Below are 23,477 nucleotides of genomic sequence, written 5' to 3'. Positions count from 1 at the left end.
GTAAAATTAAAAAAATCGTCTCAAGCTGTAATACCACACATGCACCATCAATGAGGTGTCATGTCTGCAGGAGAGAATAGGAAAAGGGAAAAGCTGGAACATGGCCAGGCAAGAGATGATAAATTTAGACACTTGCTCTGTAAGTGACACACATGGCTGGTTTATAACTACAGAGACACACTGCCCTCCTGCAAGGGGATGGACTGGGTGTATGGGGAAGGACAGAGCTCCTTGCTCAGTGCATGGCTGGGCACAGTACTTATCCAGCAACAGGCTATTGATAAGCTCGTTTATCAGATCACTAACAGCTCACAGAAACAGATTTAGCAGAACGGGTTGCATACGCCTTACTCCTGTTCAATCACAATCTAGGTTTACATTGCACACAAAGGTCTGCAATACTCAGAAATGCCAGGGGATCTTAACTGTTCTAAGGTTTGATCTGTGCCCACCCTCAAAGCTTAAACAGGTCACTACAGTTTTCAGTTCAGGTTCTAAAAACAAATGATCAGACTTGGCAGCTACTAAGATTGAGCTGGTATTCCACACCAGAAGAATAAAAACAGATTTTCTGATTAAAAACAATTTTCTGATTAAACAGATTTTTAAACTGACTAAAACTTATTAACTAAGCAGCTTCCTACGGTAGATAATAAAGATTTGGAGTTGGCTTTCTTTTTTTCTGATTCACTACTCATTTTTCCTATATCTCAGTACATATATAACCTTCACATAATGGAGTGAAATCCTAACAAGCCAAGAGTTCTATATCTGTATTTAATGGAGGTAAATAATGATGTAAAAACTCAAAGCACTGGGGAACTACTCTGCCATAACAAGGCATGAGATGTTTTTAAAACACCACATGTGCAAAACAGACTCTGTAGCTCAAGTAGCCATAACCTGTCTGACTTGTCACTTCATGTCACAGAAACTCCACTGATTCCAATAGTGCTTAGCCTGAGTTCAACTACACTGAAAGGAAACTTCATTCTTGCATGGTTTTATTTCTTTACACTGGCACTAGTAAAGTTTTAATTTCATTTGACTTCCAATCAGAATCTCTGTGGCATGAAGTGCACTAGGAAATGCACAGAACTGCAGCAAAGGCTTTGAAATGAGGTGGGGGAAAAATCACTCTTTCCCTACCAACACATCCTCCACAAAAGACTTCTCTAAAAACCAAAATTAGTTCTTATGTCTCTCCTAGTTCTTCATTAGAAGTTAACAAAGGTAAAAATCCTTTTGCATTCCTATTTAATTTGCACATTTTGGAATTTTGTAACTCTTAGACTGTAACATACAGCCTTTCTCCTTCATATTCAACTCAAAATAAGGCTGTCTGCAAATCCTCAGTCTGGACCAGGCAATGCACAGGTGCCATCAGTGGCAGTGGCTGAGTGACAGCAGTGACTGTATTAAGCCATAGCAGCAGCCTGATACTTCTAGGCTGGCTGGGAAGAGTATTTTGGAAATTTCCAGTGAAAAGTGGTTGGCACTGGATGCAGCCCCTACTCTACTCAAAACTGCACTCCTGGGGTCACTCTAAGCATTATTTAAATGCAGTACCTCCAACAGTAGGATCAGACACTCAGCAACATGGCCAGTATTTTTCTCCATGGCTGTCACAGGCCTAAGCTGACAGTTCAAACCAAAGTTTTCAAATCAAAGGGCCTTCAATAATTCAGGTTTCAAGATGAGATGACTACAGGTCAATTCTTACAGCTAATGCAGCAAATGCAGCTAGTGAAGAAGAAAAATGAATTGACTGGTGCTGACACCAAGGAAAGCCCGCCAAAACATGAAACATACCATTTAGGATCCTTCAGAAGATAAACTTTGATTTTTAAATACAGAAAATCTGTAGCAAAAATATTTGTTAAAACAAACTTTGGGTACTTTCAACAACTGCCATGAAACTCCACCAATTGTTTCCTTTTTTCTTTTTAAACGCCTCAGTGATCTTTATAATACTGTACAATGCCTATCAATGTGTTGCACCCTCAAGAAAGATCCCAGATTCATGACAAGTACAGATAAATCTGGCAATACTACAAACTCCTGTAGTTTTATTTTATTGTATCCCAGCTTCAGGCAGAATTATCTCAATCTACTTTTGCAGCTATCCCAGCTACTGACAGGTAAGATCCCAGGTATTCCTATTATGCATCGTATTTAAAAGGACAGGGTTGGTGCTTTTTAATCTATAAGCCAATGTAATTGATACAGACGCATGTGAACATGGAATGATGAATTAAAATTTAAAAGTAGTAAAATAAAAACAAACCAAAAGAGTAAACAGAAAGAGACAGAAAGGATTATATACACATATTAAAAAAGAAAAAGAAGAGAGGTCTTTGAACAAATGTGACAACACAGAATATCAGCTGCAGCATTTTAAAGGCAGCTCTGGAACACTGGGGAAAAAAAACACTCCCAAAATGCCTTGTTTAACCCAGTAGGGGCTTTCAGTTGACCAGAGCTAAGTACAGTAGCAGCTCTCAGTGAAAGGTATTTCCTACCTTTCCCTGAATGGCAGAGAAAAAAAAAAAATCACTCTAAACAGAGTTAAGGAAAAGTGACGTCTTTGCACAATGCACATCATCTGAGTTCAAGCTAGAAGTGTCTTCCCCTTACGGTGTTTATTCAATAGATATCACAAACCCAATGTGTGGTTCTTACACTAGAGGCTGCAAGAGACGCTCAGTTCAGTACTCACGAGGTTTAAGTTAGTCCATATTGCTGCAGGAAGTGACCTGCGGAGGGGGAGCATGAGATGACACGATCTCACTCTTTTCACGGGAGAAATGTACAGTAAATGCCTAAAATAGACACAGGCTTTTCTGTATCATAACAACAAGCAGTGACCTCATCAGACACAAGTGTACAAATCGAATCCCAGCGGAAGGATTTGTCAATTAGTTATTGGGAAATCTAACTGTTTGCAGGTAAAAGTTTAGGAAAAAAAAGAAAGAAAAATAATCAAAACAGGCCACAGATATTAAAATAGATGTGTAAAATGCACTGAGTACTGAAATTTCTGCTCATTTGCAGCAATTTAATTTTACACCTCCAAATACTTACCTATATAGAAAATTTACAAGTGAAATCTCCTTCCCCACTCCCTTGAAAATACTGTTCACTAAAGCTAGCCTAGTCTTGGGACAGAAAAGATACCTCATTAAATCCAACTTCCTAAGATCAGTGAACTAAATATGCATTTTATTTGGTATGAATTAACTGTGTACATAGCATAAAAAACTTACAAAGTCATGTATCCCTAAGTAATAAAGTGTTTTAAATAAATAAATAATATTTTTTTAAAAATCTGCATTTGGGTTGGTTTGCCAGTAAAGCTCTAGAAAAAATAGCAACACCATACAAGGCAAAGTAGTTTTGCAGCAGATTTGCAACCACATTGTGTGATTGAGGCTGTGAATAATTAAAAAAGCAAACAAGAAAGCCATACAGGAATCAAGTATCTCATCCCGTTATCTACAGCTTTTCTTCTGTGGTGAGAGAGTCTGAGTGCAATGAGAAGGCAGAGTTTATAGTGAATCTGAGAATTTAGCCTAACTTGGAAGTGTCCAGAAATCAACTCTTCACACAAGCAAACAGTCTTGTACCAAGCTCAGATATATTCCCTGGCCTAGTTTGCAAAAAGAGAACCACGACTATGCTGAGGAGTAAGCAAAAAGGATTGCTAAGTACTTCATGTCAACACAGGTATTTTAGGTATGAAGGGGATGTGCCCTATATGCTGGAAACTAGCACAGCAAGAAGACAGCATTCATTTCTGTTTGCATAAGGCATCAGTTACTAACATGTAGATACTTCACTCTCCTTAGAATAAAACAAACTTAGTAGAAGAATCTTAAAACCATAAATATGTATTTTGAGAATGAAGAATCAGGCCTAAAACCAACCAACAAAAAAAATATGCTTAAAATACTATACCTCAGCTTTTCACTCCCAAAACCACCAAGTGCATAAAACCATCCTTATTTAATAATGACATCACTCTAGCCTGAGACATGTATTAGCACATTATACAAATAAACAGAATTTAAAGTTGACTGTAGTTCACTATTTGTAGTACTTTAATAAAACAAAGTTACAATTATTTTGCTTAAAAATGTATTTTTGCATCATTACTGTATCTTGCAACCTACAGGAAAAGCTTTGTAAATGCAAATCCCACTTCATGCTAATTAGGTATTAGACTTCATGAAACAGAAAGGTCATATCCAAAAAATACCAACCCACCAAAAAACCACCAACAAAACAACAACCCTCATTTAAGACTGAATTATTCAATTCCTTACTGAAACCAATGGCAGCTGAAAAAGAAAAACACCAACACTGATTATTTTTTTTGCTAATTCTGAAGTATTTATCCACCTTGCCAATTTTGAAATCTTAGGTTCCAAAGCAAATGTTACAATGATCTTCTCTATTAACCTGTCAACCAAGTAAGAGCAATTTGATCTTGTCCCTGTTATTTTGCCATTTCTTTAAGGTGATTTGCATCATACAGCAATACAAACCTTGCAGGTAAAACTGTTAATAGCTGGTTTAAGTGCATTTTCTGAAATATATTAGAATTACAAAAACAAAGTTAGCACATTCCCAATAAAACACTGTTAATTTTAACTGCAGAGTCCTTTTTATATATCAGAATAATGCCAGAATAGAGAATTGTTATGTTGTTTGTCAAAGAACCTGAGAATTTCTGTACTGTGCAATGCCAAGACCTATGGTCCGAGCCTGGACTGAGCATTCTGTTTCACTGACTGTGGCTTAGAAATACAACTGCAGAACCTGGGAAGTACAAGAAACTTAACAGCCCCAAGAGCTGTTCAATGTTAGAATTTGTACACAGAAGTAAAAAAAGGCAAATAGCAATTAAGGCTCAAATCCATTTCCCCAGTCTACTGCAGCTGTATGTACAAATGCACAACACCAACCTTCTGGAAGGGAAGCAGCTACAGAGCTCCATGACAAACTACAGCCTGAGGCTGCAAACACCCAGGAAAAGGCACTACAGCACGTCCCTGTAAATGTGCTTTACAGAATGAGGGCCGGAACTTCCAAAGATGAGGAACACTTAGAATCTTCATCTGTCTGCAGCACTGCATGAGATGCACAAGTTGCCTTCAACAGAGGACAGACTTGTTTATATAGTCCACACTTCCCCCTGCCCCCAAATTAAGGACGTGTTTTATTCCCTTGACAAGGACCTGAAGACTCTTCATCTTTCTTGATGTAATTAACTGATTAGGATGAACTCTTCATTAAATCCCCTTCCATCCCAATCCCCATGCTGTTCACCTAGAAACAAAAACACTCCTAGATGATAAAAAAACCAAACACTGCATCGTCCTTGTCTGACTCAGGAAAAATAAAAGAGCTCTTCTTACACCTTAAAGATTAAAAACTGTCACAACATTTCATGTGCCAGAGATGAACATTAGTGTAATTTAGGTATAAAGCTCATGTCACTTATATTTTATACACTATATAAAATCTCTATGTATCAGATTATTAGCAAGCATTAAACAGAAAACAAATCCTATTCCTTATTCTGACATCACACCTTTATCAGTCCGTTCCAGACTGTCAGTACTCACGTTCTACAGACTAACTGTGAAATTTGACAGGAGTTACAAACTTCAACAATTAAGTTGTTAGAATTCATCTGTAAAGTGCCCATGGCCCATAAAAACACCTGAACATTTATTTTTGTGCAGAAAGGCACAGGCAACAACAGATAAAGTGTTGCAAATCCAAATTTTGATTTTCCCAGCACAAGTCCATGACCATAACTTAGCTCAGTTGCCTTTAACTCCCCCTTGTTAATGATCCCAAAACACAAAATATTCAAATCAAGCAACAAATATTTCTATCTGCTAAAATACACCAAAGTTACACTACAGATATAAAATAGGAATTATTTCTATAGAGATGAAAATACATGAGAACTATGAAAAATCTGCTCTTCTCTGACTCTTTAGTGGCAGAGCAAACTTCTCATAGACTGGTATATGAACAAAGAAGGAGGGACTGTTATATATAATTTACACAAATAACTGCAGGCACATTTCTGAAAGACAAAAATAATTAAAATATACAAAGCTGTTGCAGAAAGTGGTAGTAAAAAATTGATTAGGAAGAATTAAACCAGAAGTCAGTGCAAACATTGTTTATAGCTTACAGAGCAACAAGTTACTGTTTTGAAAGGCTACATTTTTCATTTCACAAATTTAAACTGAAAAAGCAGGCATGCAGGTTTTCTAGAGAAGACTGTTCACACACACTGTTATTTATCACTTAGAGCAGTTTCATTCATATATTCTCCAGAGAGCCTGTTTAATGACAGGCCAAGGCAGATAACCACTAAAAAGACATCATTCAATTACTGAGCATGTTCTGTTTTGTTGGGGTTTTTTTTCCATATTTATTGTCACCTCTCATTTGCAGATATGACTGTAGGATGAAGCTAAAAAGTTACAGATCCTTACCTGCCACACCAGCTGAAATCATGTGTACCTGGGTAGAATCTGGATTGAAAATATTGTTCAACTTTTCCTTGCAATTTGAGTAAGCAGCAAAATATATTGCTCTAAAATTAGAACAAAATTCAAGTTATGTTATGTTTTACATTTCAAAATTCTCAATGAGCAGCACCATTAACTTCACTGACTGACATCTTGGGCTAAAACTCCCTTCCCCAGTAAAGAACTACTCAAGGATTAACTCTTGCAAAGTAGTGGGACTATTCAAGGAATGGAAATGAAGAATCTAAACATGACACTTGAACTTGTTTTTTCCACACAACAGCTCCAATTACCAATTTGTGAGGGGAAGGACAGAAAGTTTGAAATATGGCAGTGATTTTTGTGGCACTAGGAAGTTCAGCCAGGGACAAAAAACACAGAAAAAGTTTCAGTATTCAAAATTAATAATAGAACAAACTTCCTCTAATGGACCTAAACTCATTTCAATAGCAGGACAATTTGAAGAGAACTACCAAGTATGTAGCTTCTTAAAAAAAAAAAACCCACAACATTCTTATTATTATAGCATTTAAGATTTAAATGCTGATAAATTGATGTTATAAATGTTTATACTTTAAATGCTAGAACAGCTGTGAGGCTGTGATTCACATTTTGTTTCCAGAGTTCTGTATTTATAATAGACACCAATTTTTGTCTCTGAACACACCATGAAAAATGCTGCAAACTTCTGCTACTCAAGTCTGTGAGCTGGTATCCAAACAAAGCTAGGCAAAGTCAGCAACCCAATTCAATAAATTATGAAAAAATGGGTGTTTTCACTCATTAAAGCTAAAAAACTTATTTTAAGCACATATAAACCTCACATTTCAGGTTGTAACTCAGTTGTTTTAAATCTACAGACACCCCTCTGCAAGAGAAAAAAAGGAACATGCCACTTTTCCCAAGCAGAACATTAACCTCATTAGTTGTGTGAACATGTTTTTCTTTATTACAAAGAAGATAAAGTGCTTGCTTTATGGGTGTAATTTCTAAAATGGAACCTGAACTCAGTTAAGTACACTGGATGTGTTATGAAATATGCTTCTCTACAGCTTATTTAAACAAAGAGCTGATGTTAAATCCACTTAGCTAATGCTTAATTGAAATGAAGTGCTGGTTGAAGACAGAATCAGCCAGAGGGAAATGAAGACGTGTTTATAAATAAGGTTTACACACTACATCAAGCAGACATTTTAGCAAGCTAAGTATTTCACCTAGGGGAAGAACCAAAGGGAAACAGAAGATTTAACATATAATTAACTGAAAAGAAATAGATTTTTTTTTTCCAGCTGAGGATATACTTCATGGAAGATAGTCACTTATGCAACGGATCCCATTCCTGGGTAAAAATTGCTATTAAAGTGATATCAACATTGAAGATTTGATAGAACAGACTGATCTATTGTACAAAAGTACAGGCTCTCCAGACTTGGAAGTGCTGATATCCTGTAGGTGTCAAGAACAAAAATGCTACTGGGTTTACTTCAGCTTTTCCAAAGGGCAGTGCTAAATTAGTGATCAGAAAGGACCACTGATATTCCTAAATCCTCAAATTTGTAAAATAAAGATAACCTAATTATTTCATTAACTTTTTTTTTTCTTATTTATGCAGAGGATCTAAAGAACATTACCTCATCAGAGCTAAAGTTCAGTTTAGTAGTATTTTTCAGAAACCTCAAACCAGTAAAGTTAAGATAATCTCCAACTGAGTGTGCAGGAGACAGGAATGTTTTCTTTCCAAACAAAACAAATAAACAAAAGCAGGGCACTAAGTCAAGGAAAGAATAAAACCTTTGTGGAACATATTCCCTCTGCATAAAGGCTCTTCTCTTAAACAGAGAGGAAAAAAAAAAGAGCCAGGAAAAAACATCAAATATCCTCATCCATGCCTAAAGAATATATTACTTTTACACAGCTTTGTTTCTATACTCTTCCCATGTATTCTCTTATTTTTGGACTGAACTTCAGCGAACAGTTCTATGTAAGGATAAATTCAAACTCTGGCATAAAGTGCTCCTCTCTGCCTGCCAGCACTAGCTGAGGAACTGGAGTATTTGTGCTGATGGAGAGCAACAGACAACAGCAACACCACTGCCAACGAGATGAGATTTACATCCTCAGCCCTGCACTGCCCCAGTACCCTTTGGAGCCCAGTTCACTGCTGGATCTGCTTTCTCTGGGACAGCTGCTAAGTCTCTCCTCCTACCCAGTGTCTCACCCCTTCTGAAGTTTCAGAACAGGTTTCCTCCTGCAAGGGAGCACGAGGCTGTGCTTCACCAGAACTCAGGAAGGAAGATCCAGTGTTTTGAGGCTACAATCACATAATTGCTTCCTGAAAATGATGGATTAACTGAAAGCTAAGCCCACCTTTGTATTTTCCAAGAGCCAGACTTTAGTTTACATGTGCAATTCCTTAAGAATTTTTCTTTTTAACTGGACAAAACATTGCATAAAGGATAGCACACAAAAGTAAATACTATTACAATAGCACATAGGATAGGAAATGCTGAGACAGCTGGAGCTCTGGAGTACATAAATGGCTCAATGCCTCAGCCAAAAAGTTACCCCAGGAACCAAAGGTTACTTGCTGCTAATTAAGTATTTACAACTGCAGATACAAGACTTGTTTCAAATACACATTAAAGCCCTTAAGGTATTTCATTTATTGTGCATGTTTGTATTTACCTGGAAGGAGCAACACCAACTAAATTAGGACCCAGCCCTCTGAAGAGAGAACGAGGGCCTTCATTTTGCAAGATCATCCTAGAAAACAAGAAGACAATACTGTAACACACAGCAAAATTAAGGAATGCACTAACCACCAAAATTATATCATGTGAAAAACTTTCATAGTAACTGACAATAATACAGTGTGGACCACAAAAAGATTAGTAATTTCCTAGAATCAGCATAAAAAATTACATTATTGCTCAACATACTATGAAAACCATAAAAAATGCAGAAGTAAGACTTGAGATCTCAATACAAATTTAACTTATACACAGGAACACATACATGTACAGAGCTGTCTGTTAGAAAGTTAAAGGAAGCGTCCTTGAATCAGGGAGAAAATACTAAGCATGGAAATGTGCCCATTCATGTAGGTTGTAGATTGTTCAGGAGGCAAAAATACTTATTCTACACTACACTCCTTTCACCACCCTTCAGTTCCCAATGTTTGTGAACTTTTTTGAGTGGAAGGGCCAGGGAGCAAAAGGCAAGAGAGGAGAGAAACTTCAGAAGTCCAGTTTCACTCAGTCATTGCTGTCTGAGAGCCACTCTGGAAGATGTTGCTCTACTGCCTATGACATTCAGCCAGAGACACCTTTAGCAATTTATCTCCTCCTTTCAAAGAGAGACCTCAACATGGCTTTGCATGTGCTACCCCAGAGTGATTCCACAAGACTCCAACAGAGCAGTTTCCTGGCAGAAGTTTGTATCTGTAAGGCTGCTTTCCTATTGGTCCTCCCTTCCTCATAACCATAAAATGCTGAAATCCACTAAGTATTCAACTAGAAGCCAATTCTTACCTTTTTTCTTTAAGACATGATGATTATTTTGACTATAGCCAAAGAAAGTTGAAAACTTCAATGTGAGAAGTGACCCTTCCTAGAGGCTGGCAGGGATTCCCTCCTGTCAGTTCTGAGCTGCTGCCTGTGTGCTCCTAACCAAGCACTGCTGCTGGGCTGTGGAGCCAGTGGTTTTCTGGCTTTTGATTCATTCCAGGGAAGACAATCCTTACCTATCCATGCAAGATAATTCGCTGATAGTAACTGAGACAGGAGTGTGACCCATACAGAGTCCTCACATCTCCAGCACCATGTCTACTATAAACACAGCTCAGAATAGACTGCTTGGGTGGCAGCAGGGTGTAAACTTGCACATTTGTGGAATTTACAGGAAAGCATGGTACAAGCAGCAAGTTGAGACTTCAAATAAGGCATTATTAATCCTTTAGTTTTGCAATACGGATCCCATAGAGTTGGGGATTTTAGGAAGAGCTGAAGACCTATGCAGCAAGGTACCCTGGCACAGTAAAAGATTATGCATGAAAATTCAGTTCTAGTGAAATCAGTCTGCCCCACAATCTAGATGCTTATCACATTAGTATTTTAAAAGGTATGCCAGGACATGGAAGGAGAAACAAGGACTACCTGCATCCCATTACTGGAAATTGCTCTAGCAATTACTTTAGAACCAGACTTAAAGTTAAGAATTAACTACATTACCAGATGCTACAAAACAAAGCCCTGTGCTTACTGATTTAGAAACATTGGCCTATGCACACAAATAGTTCTGTATATTTCTTCAAAGAGCCATGTAGGTTAATGACAGGTCAATTACTCAATAAAGCCTTGTATAAATGGCCATTTTGTTTGGAATTTACTATCAGAACAAACAAGTGAAAGCAATCTATAGCACTAAAGGAGATGCCGAGCCTATTCTGACTTCCTGATTTCAACGGTGCTGATTCACCACTGCTCTGCTGCTAAGTCAAACTGAAAGTTTACCTTTGCTTCCACTAACCAAAAATAAACCAGTGGTTCTGCACTTACCACTGCTATTTAGGAATACTGACATTTAATGTGTATAGCAACATCCCAGCTCTTTGTCCGTAACAATCAGCTATCATTTCACTATGTGGGCAGCATCTGCTGCTCCACAGCAGTAATTGAAATACTGAACATACACTCAAAGACACCTTGGAAATACAAATTATTTGGACCTGTCTGTCATCATGAAAGCATTTTTATGCCTTGCAATGCTGAACCCAATTAACATGATCTGTATCCACTAAGCCACTACTACCACATCATGCATATATGCACATATAACTACACATGTATTCAAAGCAGCAGGAATCTGTCTTCAAAAATTAGGAATGAAGTGTACCAGGTCTATTAGCTTCTTTTGGATCTACAGTATCAGAATCTAACAGAACAGCAAAGAGCTAAAGAGAGGTTGCAACAGACAGGATTATAATGGAGGTAGTTACTGATGCTCTTTTGCATTCAGACACCAGCTGGAGGAGTGCCAGAGGTGGCACTGAGAATAAGACACAAACTTTTTGCACTAAAGAGCAGATGCCAGGGCCTGCACTTGTTTATTGAAAGCAGTTAAGGGCAAATCCCTGGTTGGAAGAGCAGGACAAGTGCTCCATACAGCCTCAACTGACTTTCTTATGTCACATGGAGAGCCTGCACTGGAAGGCCGGTGAGATCTCCATTAGCAAGGCCTCAGGTTTAGATTGTGCAACATGAATGATGAGAAAATGAAATATGATATGCAACACAGATATTTAAGAAAAAAAGATTTTTCTTTTGTTGCCAGAAAATAGAGTCATCTGTTTTTGAGTTTGTTTCCTGACAGAGATGCCTTTCAAATCACTTCTACTGATGCTTAAGATGCAGAAGTGATTCTACAGCAGTCAGTTCACTGAAATTCTGACATAATTTGCCTGAATCACTCTGCTTTTAGACTGTGTAATGTGAGTCTTGAGCACTGCACCAAATTTGCTATGACACAACCAAAGCCTGGCAACTATGAGTCAAAAAATATCTAATGACAGTAAGGGCATGACAGTGACAAAGAAATCCAGTTTTATTTCCCCATAAACAGCCCTAGTACCTTAACCAAGAGTAATTATGTCCTGCACATATGCATTTTTATTATCAGAGTCCACTGCCATGTCATCTGGGATTTTTCATATTTACTGTATTTAAAGAACTTGAAACCCAGGCTTTGCATCTCAGCCCTTTGATAATGGCCTGAAAGAAAACACATCTAAGCACAGAACAAAAGCAGCAGAAGAGATATTCCTATATTACAGATAAACAGCACGTGCAAGAGGACAATTGTTAAACTAACAAAACAAACAAGCCCTACCAATAAAGTTCATCATGGGCTACCTCTACCTCAGTCTGAATTTGCTTCCTGGGAATACCAAGTTATTTTCAGTTTTAGGGATGCATTTAAAGCATAGCAGGCTTCTAGCAGAGAAGCATTACAAAAAGACACCTATTCAACCTGCTATTCATTGATATACATTTTTAAATGGAAAATAAATCCATAACCAAACATGCAGAAAGAAGCTGAAGCACTCTATTTCCATCAAGAGAAGCCACTAAGTCAAGCAGATCTCTTTGCTGGTCACAATCCAAGCCTTTCCTTCCCCCATACCTGCTCCCAACATGTTCACTAATCAGACTCTGAAAAAAGAGCCATGGAAAGGCTCTGAACCCAAACTTTCATGAAAAGAATGATCTTCCATTCAAGAAGCTATTTGGTTACAAGCTCTATTTAAGCAAATGCTATGCTCTAACCAGATTAAGTTTAAACCCTACACTTCAACTGCCAGAAGGGGGGCTCTCTACAAACTACTACTTACTAATTAATTAAGACTAGAAGATAGAAGTTGTCAAGACTCAACCAGCTTTCTAATGCAAGAAGCAGCAGGTCCCTCCTGTAGGAAATCTCCCCTCATCCCCAAATACTGAAGGTACCTCCCCTCTGCTGAACTGGCTAGCCTGAGTCTCCCAGGGAAAAGTGAACCCTTCCTGTGGGCCATACAAGCAGTTTAACTGTAGCCTTACAGCTTTCCTGCTGGCTCCTGAACTACACAAGCGCTGCAAACAAGGAGAGGAAAGGCAGCCCCCATTCAGTGAGGCACTACACAAACAACACAGATCACTGCAAAAGCCAGCCTTAGCTATTTCTTACTAGGGCTAAAAGAATGTTACAAGTCACACATACACCAGAAGATATTCAAAGGCAAAAACTGTGTGGGTGGTGAAAGTTGAAAGAAATTGAGTTAATTTTAATTGCCTCCATATTTAGTAACCTCTATGATTTGGACACAAAACAGTTTGAAAAAGTCTTATGCTAATGTTTTTTCAGGATGAAAATGGGAGTCTGGCACTTAAGTGTTAGTGAATTGTGGGGATGCAGTTTGGAGATGTGAGTTGTAAAAGGTACACATGCTCTGGCTACTTCAACATACAAACTCAAGCATGAAGAACATTCAGAGAATTGGAAACACGGTTAAAAGGCAAAATATGGAAAGTCATCTCCTCGTAGCATCATGACAGACATAAAAGTCTGAATCCTTTTTACAGATTTTGATCTCCTCCCTCCCCAGAATGAACCCAAACCCTTGTGCCAGGTACACTCACTTCAGACAGTGGAGAGGTCCAGGAGAAACTCTGGTTACTCGGTTGACGGCAGCACCATTCAGAGTGTTGAGATGAACTTCAGAGATGTACAGAGTCACAGAGGAGGACTGCAGTCGTGTCTTTACAACTTCCAGTGGACATGTCAGAATTGCACCAACAGTACCTCCACATCTGCAATGATAAACAGGATCATCACGTTTTTAAGAGAAAAAGAAACTAAAGGATAGATTCACACAGAATTGACATTATAGTCAATACAGTCCCGCTGCACAAAGTGAAGAACCAATGGGAACATGTGTGAAAATGACACTTATTTGCCCTTGAAGGCAAGCAAAATGCTAAGTCAGTTTGCAAACCCCACAACTTGAAGTGAAAATTTAAACAGACAAAACGTAGTGAAGGTGCATAGTACACACTGTTCAAATCAGTTCTGGAAAGTAACTCAGTAGCTTCAATGTTTAACTTCTTATAATAAATTTTACTTTTTTCTTTAATGTTTAGTGTGCTCCTGATCATAAAAAAGGTGCCAAAAATCCTTAAGGGCAGAAGGATTTTGCACATAGGACTAGGTGTAAAAACTGGTAAAATCTGTGGTGATGCAATTTAGTAACATCTTCAAAAGCCCAGTTGTATTTTGGTCATTGTACCATGAAAGCAGCAATTGTCCAAGTGCTTCCCAAGCCCTGCCCACTTCAGCAAGGCAGACCAGGTACTGTAGAGCAGAAACTACAAAGCCAGAAGAGCTCATGTGGCTGACCAGGTGAAGACTTGCTGGGTTTGCTTCAGTCTCTCATTCCTGAGAGCAAACCAAGGCAAGCCATGCACAGCTTGTGCTGACAGCAGTTGCTGCCCTTCTGCTCAACCACAGCACAGCCAGAACACACTGCCCTGCCCAGCTCTGCTCAGAGCCTTCCTGGGCTTCTTCAGAACTCAGTTATTAATATCTACAGTCCTAGCTCTGTAACTACAGCCTTGGAGGAAAAAATAGCAAATCCACAAATTCTGAGTTCCAAGACAGTCTCTTGAACCTCTTCAGATATCAGTATTCTTAATGTTGCTAAACACCCTTCTTAAAACTATGGCCAGGACACTACCTACCTCCTTTAAAAAGCAAGCAAACAATCCAACCCAAAGAAGCAAACCTACATTTCAGTTCAAGTGTTACTGCTAATACAGCTCAGTCTGAAATCCACTAACAGGTAAATACAATTTGTACTGAAGTCAAAGGGGCCATATTTGCTTCCTGTAATATATATAACAACATATACATAACTAGAAGAAGTACTTGATTCTGACAAGATAATTATCAGCTATTTTTTTTCTAACACAAGAAGGTCAAACACCCCCAAACTCTTTAATAAGCTATAAGCCTGTTCAAGTAATTTTAAGATATTTTCCAAAATGAAATGGATAGTTCAGTCCAAATTAGGAGTAATAGCTAAGACCCAAGAGACCCTATATATTTTCACAGGAGGGTAGTCTGATGACTCTTCTACTGCAGAGAATACCAAAAATACAGCACTGCATCTTACAAACCTAATCTGTTTGTGAACTGACAGTAGAACTGCCAAGTAGAAGCTTAATGTTCACTTAACACTCCATTTAAACCCAGTGACCTAGAGGTATCCTTTTACTAAGCCTAAAGGCATCCTGCCCGACCCTAGCTTCAACATTAGACTGAAGTCTATTCTCTTTCAAGGTTTAATTGAGGAAAGATATCGAGTTTCTTTGCCAGTCTGGAAAAAAGTGTTATCACAGGAAGATGAAATACAGTTTTTCAGTGTGTGCTGCACACAAGCAGTTACAGCCTGACACAGACATTAGAGCAGCCTGCTCTGAATGAGCAAATTCACTTCTAACAGTAAGCTATAAATAGACTTATTTTAAATTTAAAAGGTGCAGAAAGAGAGTAGATACGCTAGTATTTATTTTAGCCAGGGTTGGAAACAGTAAGAGCCTGTAACGTGAAGGTTCAAGGCATGAACAGCACATGAGAAGCACAGGTAGGTCAGCTCCCAAAACAATCTGACCTGAAGCTACTGAAGCTCTAAAGCTCTGAGACCGACAGAAAGCTGCATTTCCTGCAGTTCAAGCCAGACCCCACTCCATGGTAACATGCCTGTGCAGGCAATGAAGGAAGTTGGCTTTAGAGTTTACTTCCTTTCCTGCAACCCCTCTATTTCTGTTCTCCTTGAGCTTACTCTCTTAAAAGCTTTTCTGCATTTGATTTTGGACAGGCTACACAAGAACTTGTTTTCAAGCAACAGTAATCACAAGAGAAAGCACAAGGTATGGTTTATTTTAATGAGATAAATGCCACAGAAGTAGCAAAAAAACTTGACCTGCATTCTTGTACAGGGCTTGGAGTTTGGAACCCTTAATTGACCCCCTCTCACCCCCCCCCCCCCCCCGCTACATCAGAGCAGAAAAATTTTCTGAAGTTGAAGATTAACACTGACCTGGAGCTCATGCCCTGTATGCTCCCCTGCACCACACCCAAATCACAAGGGATGCCTGACTGCAGCACTTCCAGCAGACATTCAGGGTGGATGGTCAGACAGCCTTCACTCAGCAGTGGATTACTGGGGAAGAGGGCTCATACACAGCTACTCTGTGCTTGCTGTTTTTGTCTACAGCAGGCACTGGTCAGTGACAGCCAGCAGACACAACAGCAGCCAGCACTACGCTCACATGCATCCTGAAGAAGCAGCAGATTCACTTGCCTTCCTTTAAGAGCCTTTTCCTGCACCACATTCTGCCATTCAAGTAATTTCAAATTATTAGCACTCTTGGCAGTTTCTTGGTGTTGTGTTTCTTTGGTTAGGCTTTCCTTAAACAATTTAAGATGTCTCCACTGAACCCAAGAATATTTTCAATGTTTTCCACTAACTATTGAAAGTTTGAATTAAACTTCTTCTTCATCCCCAATCTTCAAGATCTCAAATTTCTTGTTACAGCTGAAGAAAGCTAAGAAGTTTTACAGTGCTGTGTGGTTCTGTAACATGAGTCTTGGCAAAATCCCCAATTTCTACTTTGTCAAAGTAACACATCACTTTCCCAGCCCTCAAAAAGCCCCATATAACAGAGACAACATCTGAAACTGAAGGAGTGAAAGAAACATCTGGATGTTGAGGAACCAGAACTTTCTCAGTGGTCACAAGATCCACTGAGTTTGAATTAAACTTCTAAACAAAGGCATAATCCAGTGACTTGTCTATTTCATACCCTGACTTGTCTATTTCACTTGACCTTTAAAATAAACACCTCAAGGCTTGACAAAAACTCATTTATGAAAAACTGTCAATAAACAGAGCTTGTGTGTAAACAAAGATGAGAAACAATTAAAAATATGCACTCTGTACAAATAAGCAACTTCTAAGAAGCATAGCAGCTGTTCTGTTACAGCATCAAGGACAGTGTATTTTACTTAGAAATGTATTTCCAGCCTTGCTTATTTAACACACTACTGGGAATACCACCAGAGACAGCTACATTTTTGTGCTCGAGTCCTAGCAGGTCATTAACAGCCAGCCACCAGCTCCAGCCTACAAGAAGTGCTCTATAAATTGCCAGCAGATTGCTCCCACCTTTCCTGCTCCCCTCTTCAATGGCTCAAATTAAGGTGAATACTTTTAGTTTGTGGTTTAACACAAATTAGGAACTAGAATACTTCAGAAAAACATTTTTTTAACAGTTTGAAAAATAGGAGTTTTCTTCTCAATAATGCAGGTGGGATTTTGTAAACTACTTCAGAAATTTCCACCACCTAAAACCACTCTGGGCTTAAGTTTCTCCAGTCATGCATGCACCAGGCCCCAACAAGTGTGACTTGTAGGAACATTTACTAATGTGTAACTTTTTCTCCAGGATTAGATGAATTTCACCTGCTAAAGTAGGTGAACACACTCCTGCTGACACAGTATAAATGGGAAGTGAAGAAAGGCAAGTCCGGAGACACTCCTGTGTCTGAATGCTTACTGCAGTTTCCAGTGAATGCTATTCAGAAGACCAGTTGCCCATCTTCTCTATCCTAAATGTGATATTTGCCTCTAATCAATGTTTACTACAAGCCTTCTTCAGCTTTACCACGTGAATATAAAAAAAGCTTGCAAAGCTGACTTTCAGCAAAAAAATACCTTGATCATAAAAGGGTATGAGAATCCACCTGTAGGCCCCAAGTAATTTGAAAGGCAGAAAAGCAGAGATCAGTAGGTAAATTCACAAAAATAAACACATAGTTAAAGAGGGAAGACTAAAACCCCACTATTAATACAGTCAAGCTAGAGAATTAAAATTGCAACTTGAGCCTTCTGGTACAATTTAAGAGACGTCACACTCAGTGGAACAGAGACATGGACATCACAAGATGTAGTTATCATGTGCAGGATCACAACAAACCTAAAAGAAAAACAACAAAACTAAGAACAGTTGTCTACTTGACATCTCTTGGACTGAAGAGTCTAGGAAGATGGCAATGGTCTCCTAAACTAAGGAGAACATTTCTCCCCCAGAAAGCATATATTGAAAAGAAAAAAAAAGCCCAACAAAAGAAACCCCGACTACCCACAACACATTTAATTTGATCCCAACTGGTGATTTAGAAGACTACCATCTCACTGGTTTAACAGAAACAAGCCTGGAACTATTGGGCTTTAAATTCTGCTAACTGTTCAACAGGTACAGCTCTGACAACCATTTTCCTCAGACACATCTGCATTGTTTGTGTGACACTCCAAGGAAAAAAATACACACATGCTTCAAAAACCTAAACCTGTTTGGCACTCAAATCCCAGGTTCTCCTTCCAGCCACAGCTACACAAGAAAGTTTTCCTCTTAATATTGCAAGGTTAAGGTATCTGCTAAGGAGTCACTGTCCTTGTCCAGAGCAGCTAAGTGTCTTCTACTGCTACCTTTCAGCCCTGCAAGTACCAACAAAGACAGCTCCAGCATGGATGAGGGTCTCAAATTCAGCCACTGGACTGTCCAGAAATGCTCTAAAGCAGACTGATACTCCAAATGCCAGTGTAGCCTGACTTTGAACTAACACTGTCAGTGCACATTTTTTTAATTCCTTGAGATAATGATGTATTTTATGAAAATAAAAGCCATGGCTACCTAGTGTTAGTTTCAGATTCACCTTTCACAGTATGCTTGTAACCACAGCCTCAAAGACTTCAAGATAAACCTTGACCCTGTTATCTTGGGTCTACATTAATTCATGTATTTTACCAGCTACTTATCTTTCCTGTACAAAAATGAAAGTTCCATGCAAACACTGGCTGTCAAATGAAACAGCATGTAAACTGAGCTCAAAATTCTGTCAAAAAAAAAAGTATCCAAGCCATTTACAAACAGAACAGAAATTTTCTCTCTTCATCAGTTACTGCAAATTCAGGTCCTGAGTCTATCCGCAGTTTCATGCATATGTCTTCCAACCAGAGTAACTTTCACATCAACAAAGTTACAGCTTTGGATATTACATTTATATTATCAGTCTTCAGAGAGTATAGAAGGGCTTTAGCAAGTACAGCTTTCAGAAACAGCATTCATTAATCCTGAATTTTCGGTGTTTTCCCTGTATAATACTGTTCAACTAGAGTACTAGCAGTCACAAACCCTTAATCACTCTACTCACCAGTTATGTTTCTTTGCTGGAACTTAGAAAGTGTAAGTTAAACTCACATCCATAAACTACAAATACTAATCTAACTCTTGATGACTAATGAACAGTGTAAAGATAAAATCCCCCTATGTGCTGCCACATAGAAACTTGCAAGTGAAACCAGGAAAAACACCACCAGGGGATCAAGCATCACTGGGTTCCATTATCCAAAACAAACATCAACATGAACAGCGTAGCTTTTATTAAGAGATGGGTAAATCAATATTTACAATAACATTTGTATTAAGCAAAAACAGCCCAAAGCATCTAGAAAGAAATATGAGAAAAATACCAGTGGCACAGTTTCTCAAGTACTGACAGCAATTTTCATACAATTTAGTACCTCCACGGAGCAAACACCAAGCTTTACACAAAGACTGTCTTATTTCACACAAAAGTGGATCTGAATATAAGATAACGTCAAGTTTGGACAGAAAGGCACTAAACTCCTTCTCTCTTGTTCTGAAATACATTCATGGTTATGCCACGAATGTATTTTAGGGCAGAGAGGAGCTGAGTGCTTGGCAACTCAGTTATGGCTCAAGTGGCTCTTTCCTGAAAAAGCCCCCATCATCACAATACCTGCTACACATTATTAACAACCTTCTGAAAAGCCCAAGGGCCTCTTACCTTTACTTCATGCATTTCAGCAGTACATTTCTGATCTTGTTGAGAACTCAAACATTTTCGTTAAATACATTTTCTGCACCTTCACCGTTTTAGCCACCGTAGGGATTTGCTAAGAGCCTCAGTCAGACAGAGTGTAATCATACAATTACAGACCAACTGAAACAGTTCTATGATCAAGATAAAGACACTCCTCCCTCTACTTCCTCACACACTAAATGAGAAAACAGCCAAATTTCTGCAGGAAACACCAAGAGTGAAGAAAAGAAGCAAACCTGAGACTATCCAAGTGTGAAGTCAGAAAAGCAGCGGTCCATCTCCTAACCCAAACCCCTCCTTCTGCTGAGGAAACAACACTCACACAAGTTCACTGTTCTGATGGAAGTTTGTATGATACACAATTACTGTCATAAGCTTTCTGGAAAAGAAGAATAAATCATGAAAACCTGAACACTATTTTTGTAGCCAACACCTGAATTTTCACATTATGGTTACAAGGCAGTATATCCAAAACATATTAATCTTTCCTATAGAGCAAAACATTAAGGTTTTCTACTACTTTTTAAAATGAGTCTAACAACCATAACAGCCATAACTTACTACTTACATTAAAAATGTTTATCTGCATCCTACATTTCAATCACATGACTTTTTAATTTAAGAATGAAGAATGCTCAATTGCATCCTGGGTTTAGAATAAAAGCACCTGAGTTTCCACTACCAACATAATGTCTACAGTGACAACAGTTGCTATTTGACTAAGTGGGAGAAAAAGAGAAGATATATATAAAAAACTGCACACAGCCTTAGGCAGCTACAGAGAAATCCCAGGATAGTCCCACTCATGTTACTAAACAGCAATGTCATCTGTCAAAGTTTCATTACAGAAAGCAGGAACTGAAGAATGAACTTGAATATTAAAAAAAAAAAAAAAAAGAAAAAAAGCACCAGCAGACAGAGATAGTAATGGTGTTTCCATAGAGGCTCTGGTGCAACTTAAAGGCAAACAAAGCTACAAAGCTTCCTAGTTTTTAACTCCTCTACTGCAAAATGTGATCAAATACAGTGTTAGATCGGCTGAACTACGGTTACAGGAAACATGTGGCTCACACTCAGCCTTTTCCTCACAGCATAACCCCTGACCCAGTTGGCCAGCACCTACCCATCGACCAGACTGCTCTGCACTAAGTAGGAATGAGCAAGCTGAGCTAAGCAATCCTCATCTGCTCTCAAGTTTCACATTTATAAACCTGTTTCTGACATAACAATAGAGCAGCACAATTCTGCTCAGTAACCTCTCCTGTGCAGAGCTGTCAAGCTGAAGGGCTACAATCAGGCACCACTCTCAGAAGCCTTAGGGCTGGCAGGGACCTCTGCAGGTCATACTGTCTAATGACCCTGCCAAGGTAGGGTCACCTGGAGCAGGTAACACAGGAATATGTCCACATGGGTTTGGAATGTCTCCAGAGAAGGAAACCCCACAATCTCCCTGGGCAGCCTGTTCCAGTGCTCTGCCATCCTCAACATAAAGAAGTTCTTGCTCATGTTGAGGTGAAACTTCTTGTGTTTTAGTTTATGGTCTCTGCTCATTGTCTTGTTGCTGAGCACCACTGAAAAAAGTCTGGCACCATTCTCTTGGCAGCTCTTGGAGATATTCATATGCATTAATGATATCCCCTCTCAGTCTCTTCTCCAGACCGGACCAGAAAACAAGCCCAGCTCCCCCAATCTGTTCTCATAACACAGATGCTCCAGACTCCTCATCATATTTGTGGCCCTCTACTGGACTCTCTTCAGCAGCTCCTGATCTTTCTTGAGCTCCTGCTATTTTCTTCTGGATACTTACAAGGATGCAAAGTCTGCAGAAAACAGTACACACTACTACATCTTGGGACCCCTGCTGCATAAGCACTCTCCTCTTAAACAGGGTGCAAGAAATCAAGGGGATGATAAAGCTCCCACACAGGCACTAGATCAGGTGTACAATACTTCAAAGTGTGCCAGAAGCAGAGAAAGTACTGACACGCATCCAAGTCACTCAGACTTGCTCACAATCAATACACTACTCTTCCACCTCAAGCACCTCAGTCCAGAAGCAGCAAGCTAATTTTTGTCCATGAGGAGCACAAAGGGAAATCACAGCTTCAAGCTCTCTCACGGGATGCAAGGTGTGTCCCCTATCACTTCTGTACAGTCATGCTCACTACCCAAATACATTCTTACACTCAAGCCCAGAAGGACCACCAGCTTTCCCTTTTAGGCTCGGTGTTCTTCCCACCCTGCCCCTGGAAGAATCACAGGCTTCAGAAATACAGCCCACACATTCTGAAACCTAAAAACAAACGTTTTGAACTTCATTAATAGCTGTGAAGGTATAAAAGTTACCTCAAACCTAACTAAGGTTAAAATCTTTATTTCTGGGTACATTCTTCCCTCCCATTTCTTCTGTCTTTGTGGCTGGAGAGCTGCACGTGCCAAAGCCGCACAAGGAAGGGCAGCAGGCACTGGAGCGTTAACATGCCTGGCATGGATACAGCGGGCACTGGGCAGGAGCGTGCCCGGCGGGGCACTGCCAGCCCGCCAGGCGAGTCCCGGCAGCCTCCCCGGCACCGGGGAGCCAAGCACGGCGGGCCCCGCGTGCACCTCCACGGAAACGCCAGATAAGGGACAAACCCGGGAACTGCGATCAGAGAGAGAGGGAGGTTTTACGGGAAGCCTCCACCCCCGCCTCCCCGAGGGCCCGCGTTCCGTCCGTGACAAACGCAACACCCGGGGCCGGGCCCGACCGCGCGCAGCGGGCCCGGAAAGGCCTCAGGGCACGGGGCGGGAAGCAAAGCGCGGCCCCCTCTCTCCTCCCCGCGGCCCCTCGGGCACAGAGGAGCGGGGCAGCCCCCCGCAGCCCTACCGAGATGTTCCCAGGCAGCCGCTCCAGGCCGCCGCCGCCCCCGCGCCGAGGCCAGCCAGCGGCGGGCGCGGGAGCGGGGCCAGATCCGTAGCCCAGGGAGGAGAACGGGCAAGCGCAGGAGCAGCTCCCGGGGCTTCACCTACCCGCCGGCAAAGAGATGCACTAGGGTGTCTCTTTGGCTCATCCTCGTCGCCTGCACCCGGGCGGGAGGAAGGAGCTGCCGGGCGCTTCCGCCCCACGCTCACGGCGCCGCTCCTGGCAGGGCTCAGCATAAATACGGGCGGGCCGGCTCCGCCTCCCGCTGCCGGCGCGGCTCCGCAGGCACACGGGCCGTGAGGGAAGCGGGGCCGGGCCGGGCCCGCCCCTCGCCGCGGCTGCTGCAGCACCGAAAGTGCGCGGCTATGAATATGCATATATGAATATGCATGAACCCCGCAAACAGAGCAAATATTGGCTACGGCAGCGTGACGTCAGCGCAGATACAGGGCCCGTCTCGTGAATATGCAACGAACCTCCTCGCCCCCAATTAAACGGAGGCCGCCGTTGGCTGCGGC

The 23,477-nt window shown here is 40.4% G+C and overlaps 1 protein-coding gene across 1 annotated transcript in view; it reads right to left on the bottom strand.

Moving 5' to 3' along the window:
- SLC25A36 (solute carrier family 25 member 36) overlaps positions 1-23,449 on the bottom strand; it is a 30,888-nt gene extending 7,439 nt beyond the window's left edge. The window contains exons 1-4 of the mRNA XM_053986202.1: positions 23,067-23,449; positions 13,730-13,900; positions 9,243-9,320; positions 6,522-6,622 (exon numbers count right to left, since the gene is read on the bottom strand). Of these exons, the coding sequence (XP_053842177.1) occupies positions 6,522-6,622; positions 9,243-9,320; positions 13,730-13,900; positions 23,067-23,107 (391 nt within the window). The 5' untranslated portion in view covers positions 23,108-23,449. The remainder of the gene's footprint in view (positions 1-6,521; positions 6,623-9,242; positions 9,321-13,729; positions 13,901-23,066) is intronic.
- Between the last annotated feature and the right edge of the window lie 28 nt (positions 23,450-23,477).

The sequence above is a fragment of the Vidua macroura genome, chromosome 10 (assembly GCF_024509145.1).
Source record: "Vidua macroura isolate BioBank_ID:100142 chromosome 10, ASM2450914v1, whole genome shotgun sequence".
In the NCBI taxonomy this organism is placed as follows: Eukaryota; Metazoa; Chordata; class Aves; order Passeriformes; family Viduidae; genus Vidua; species Vidua macroura.
The sequence above is the reverse complement of the archived record's forward strand: the minus strand, read 5'-3'. Positions and strand labels throughout refer to the sequence as shown.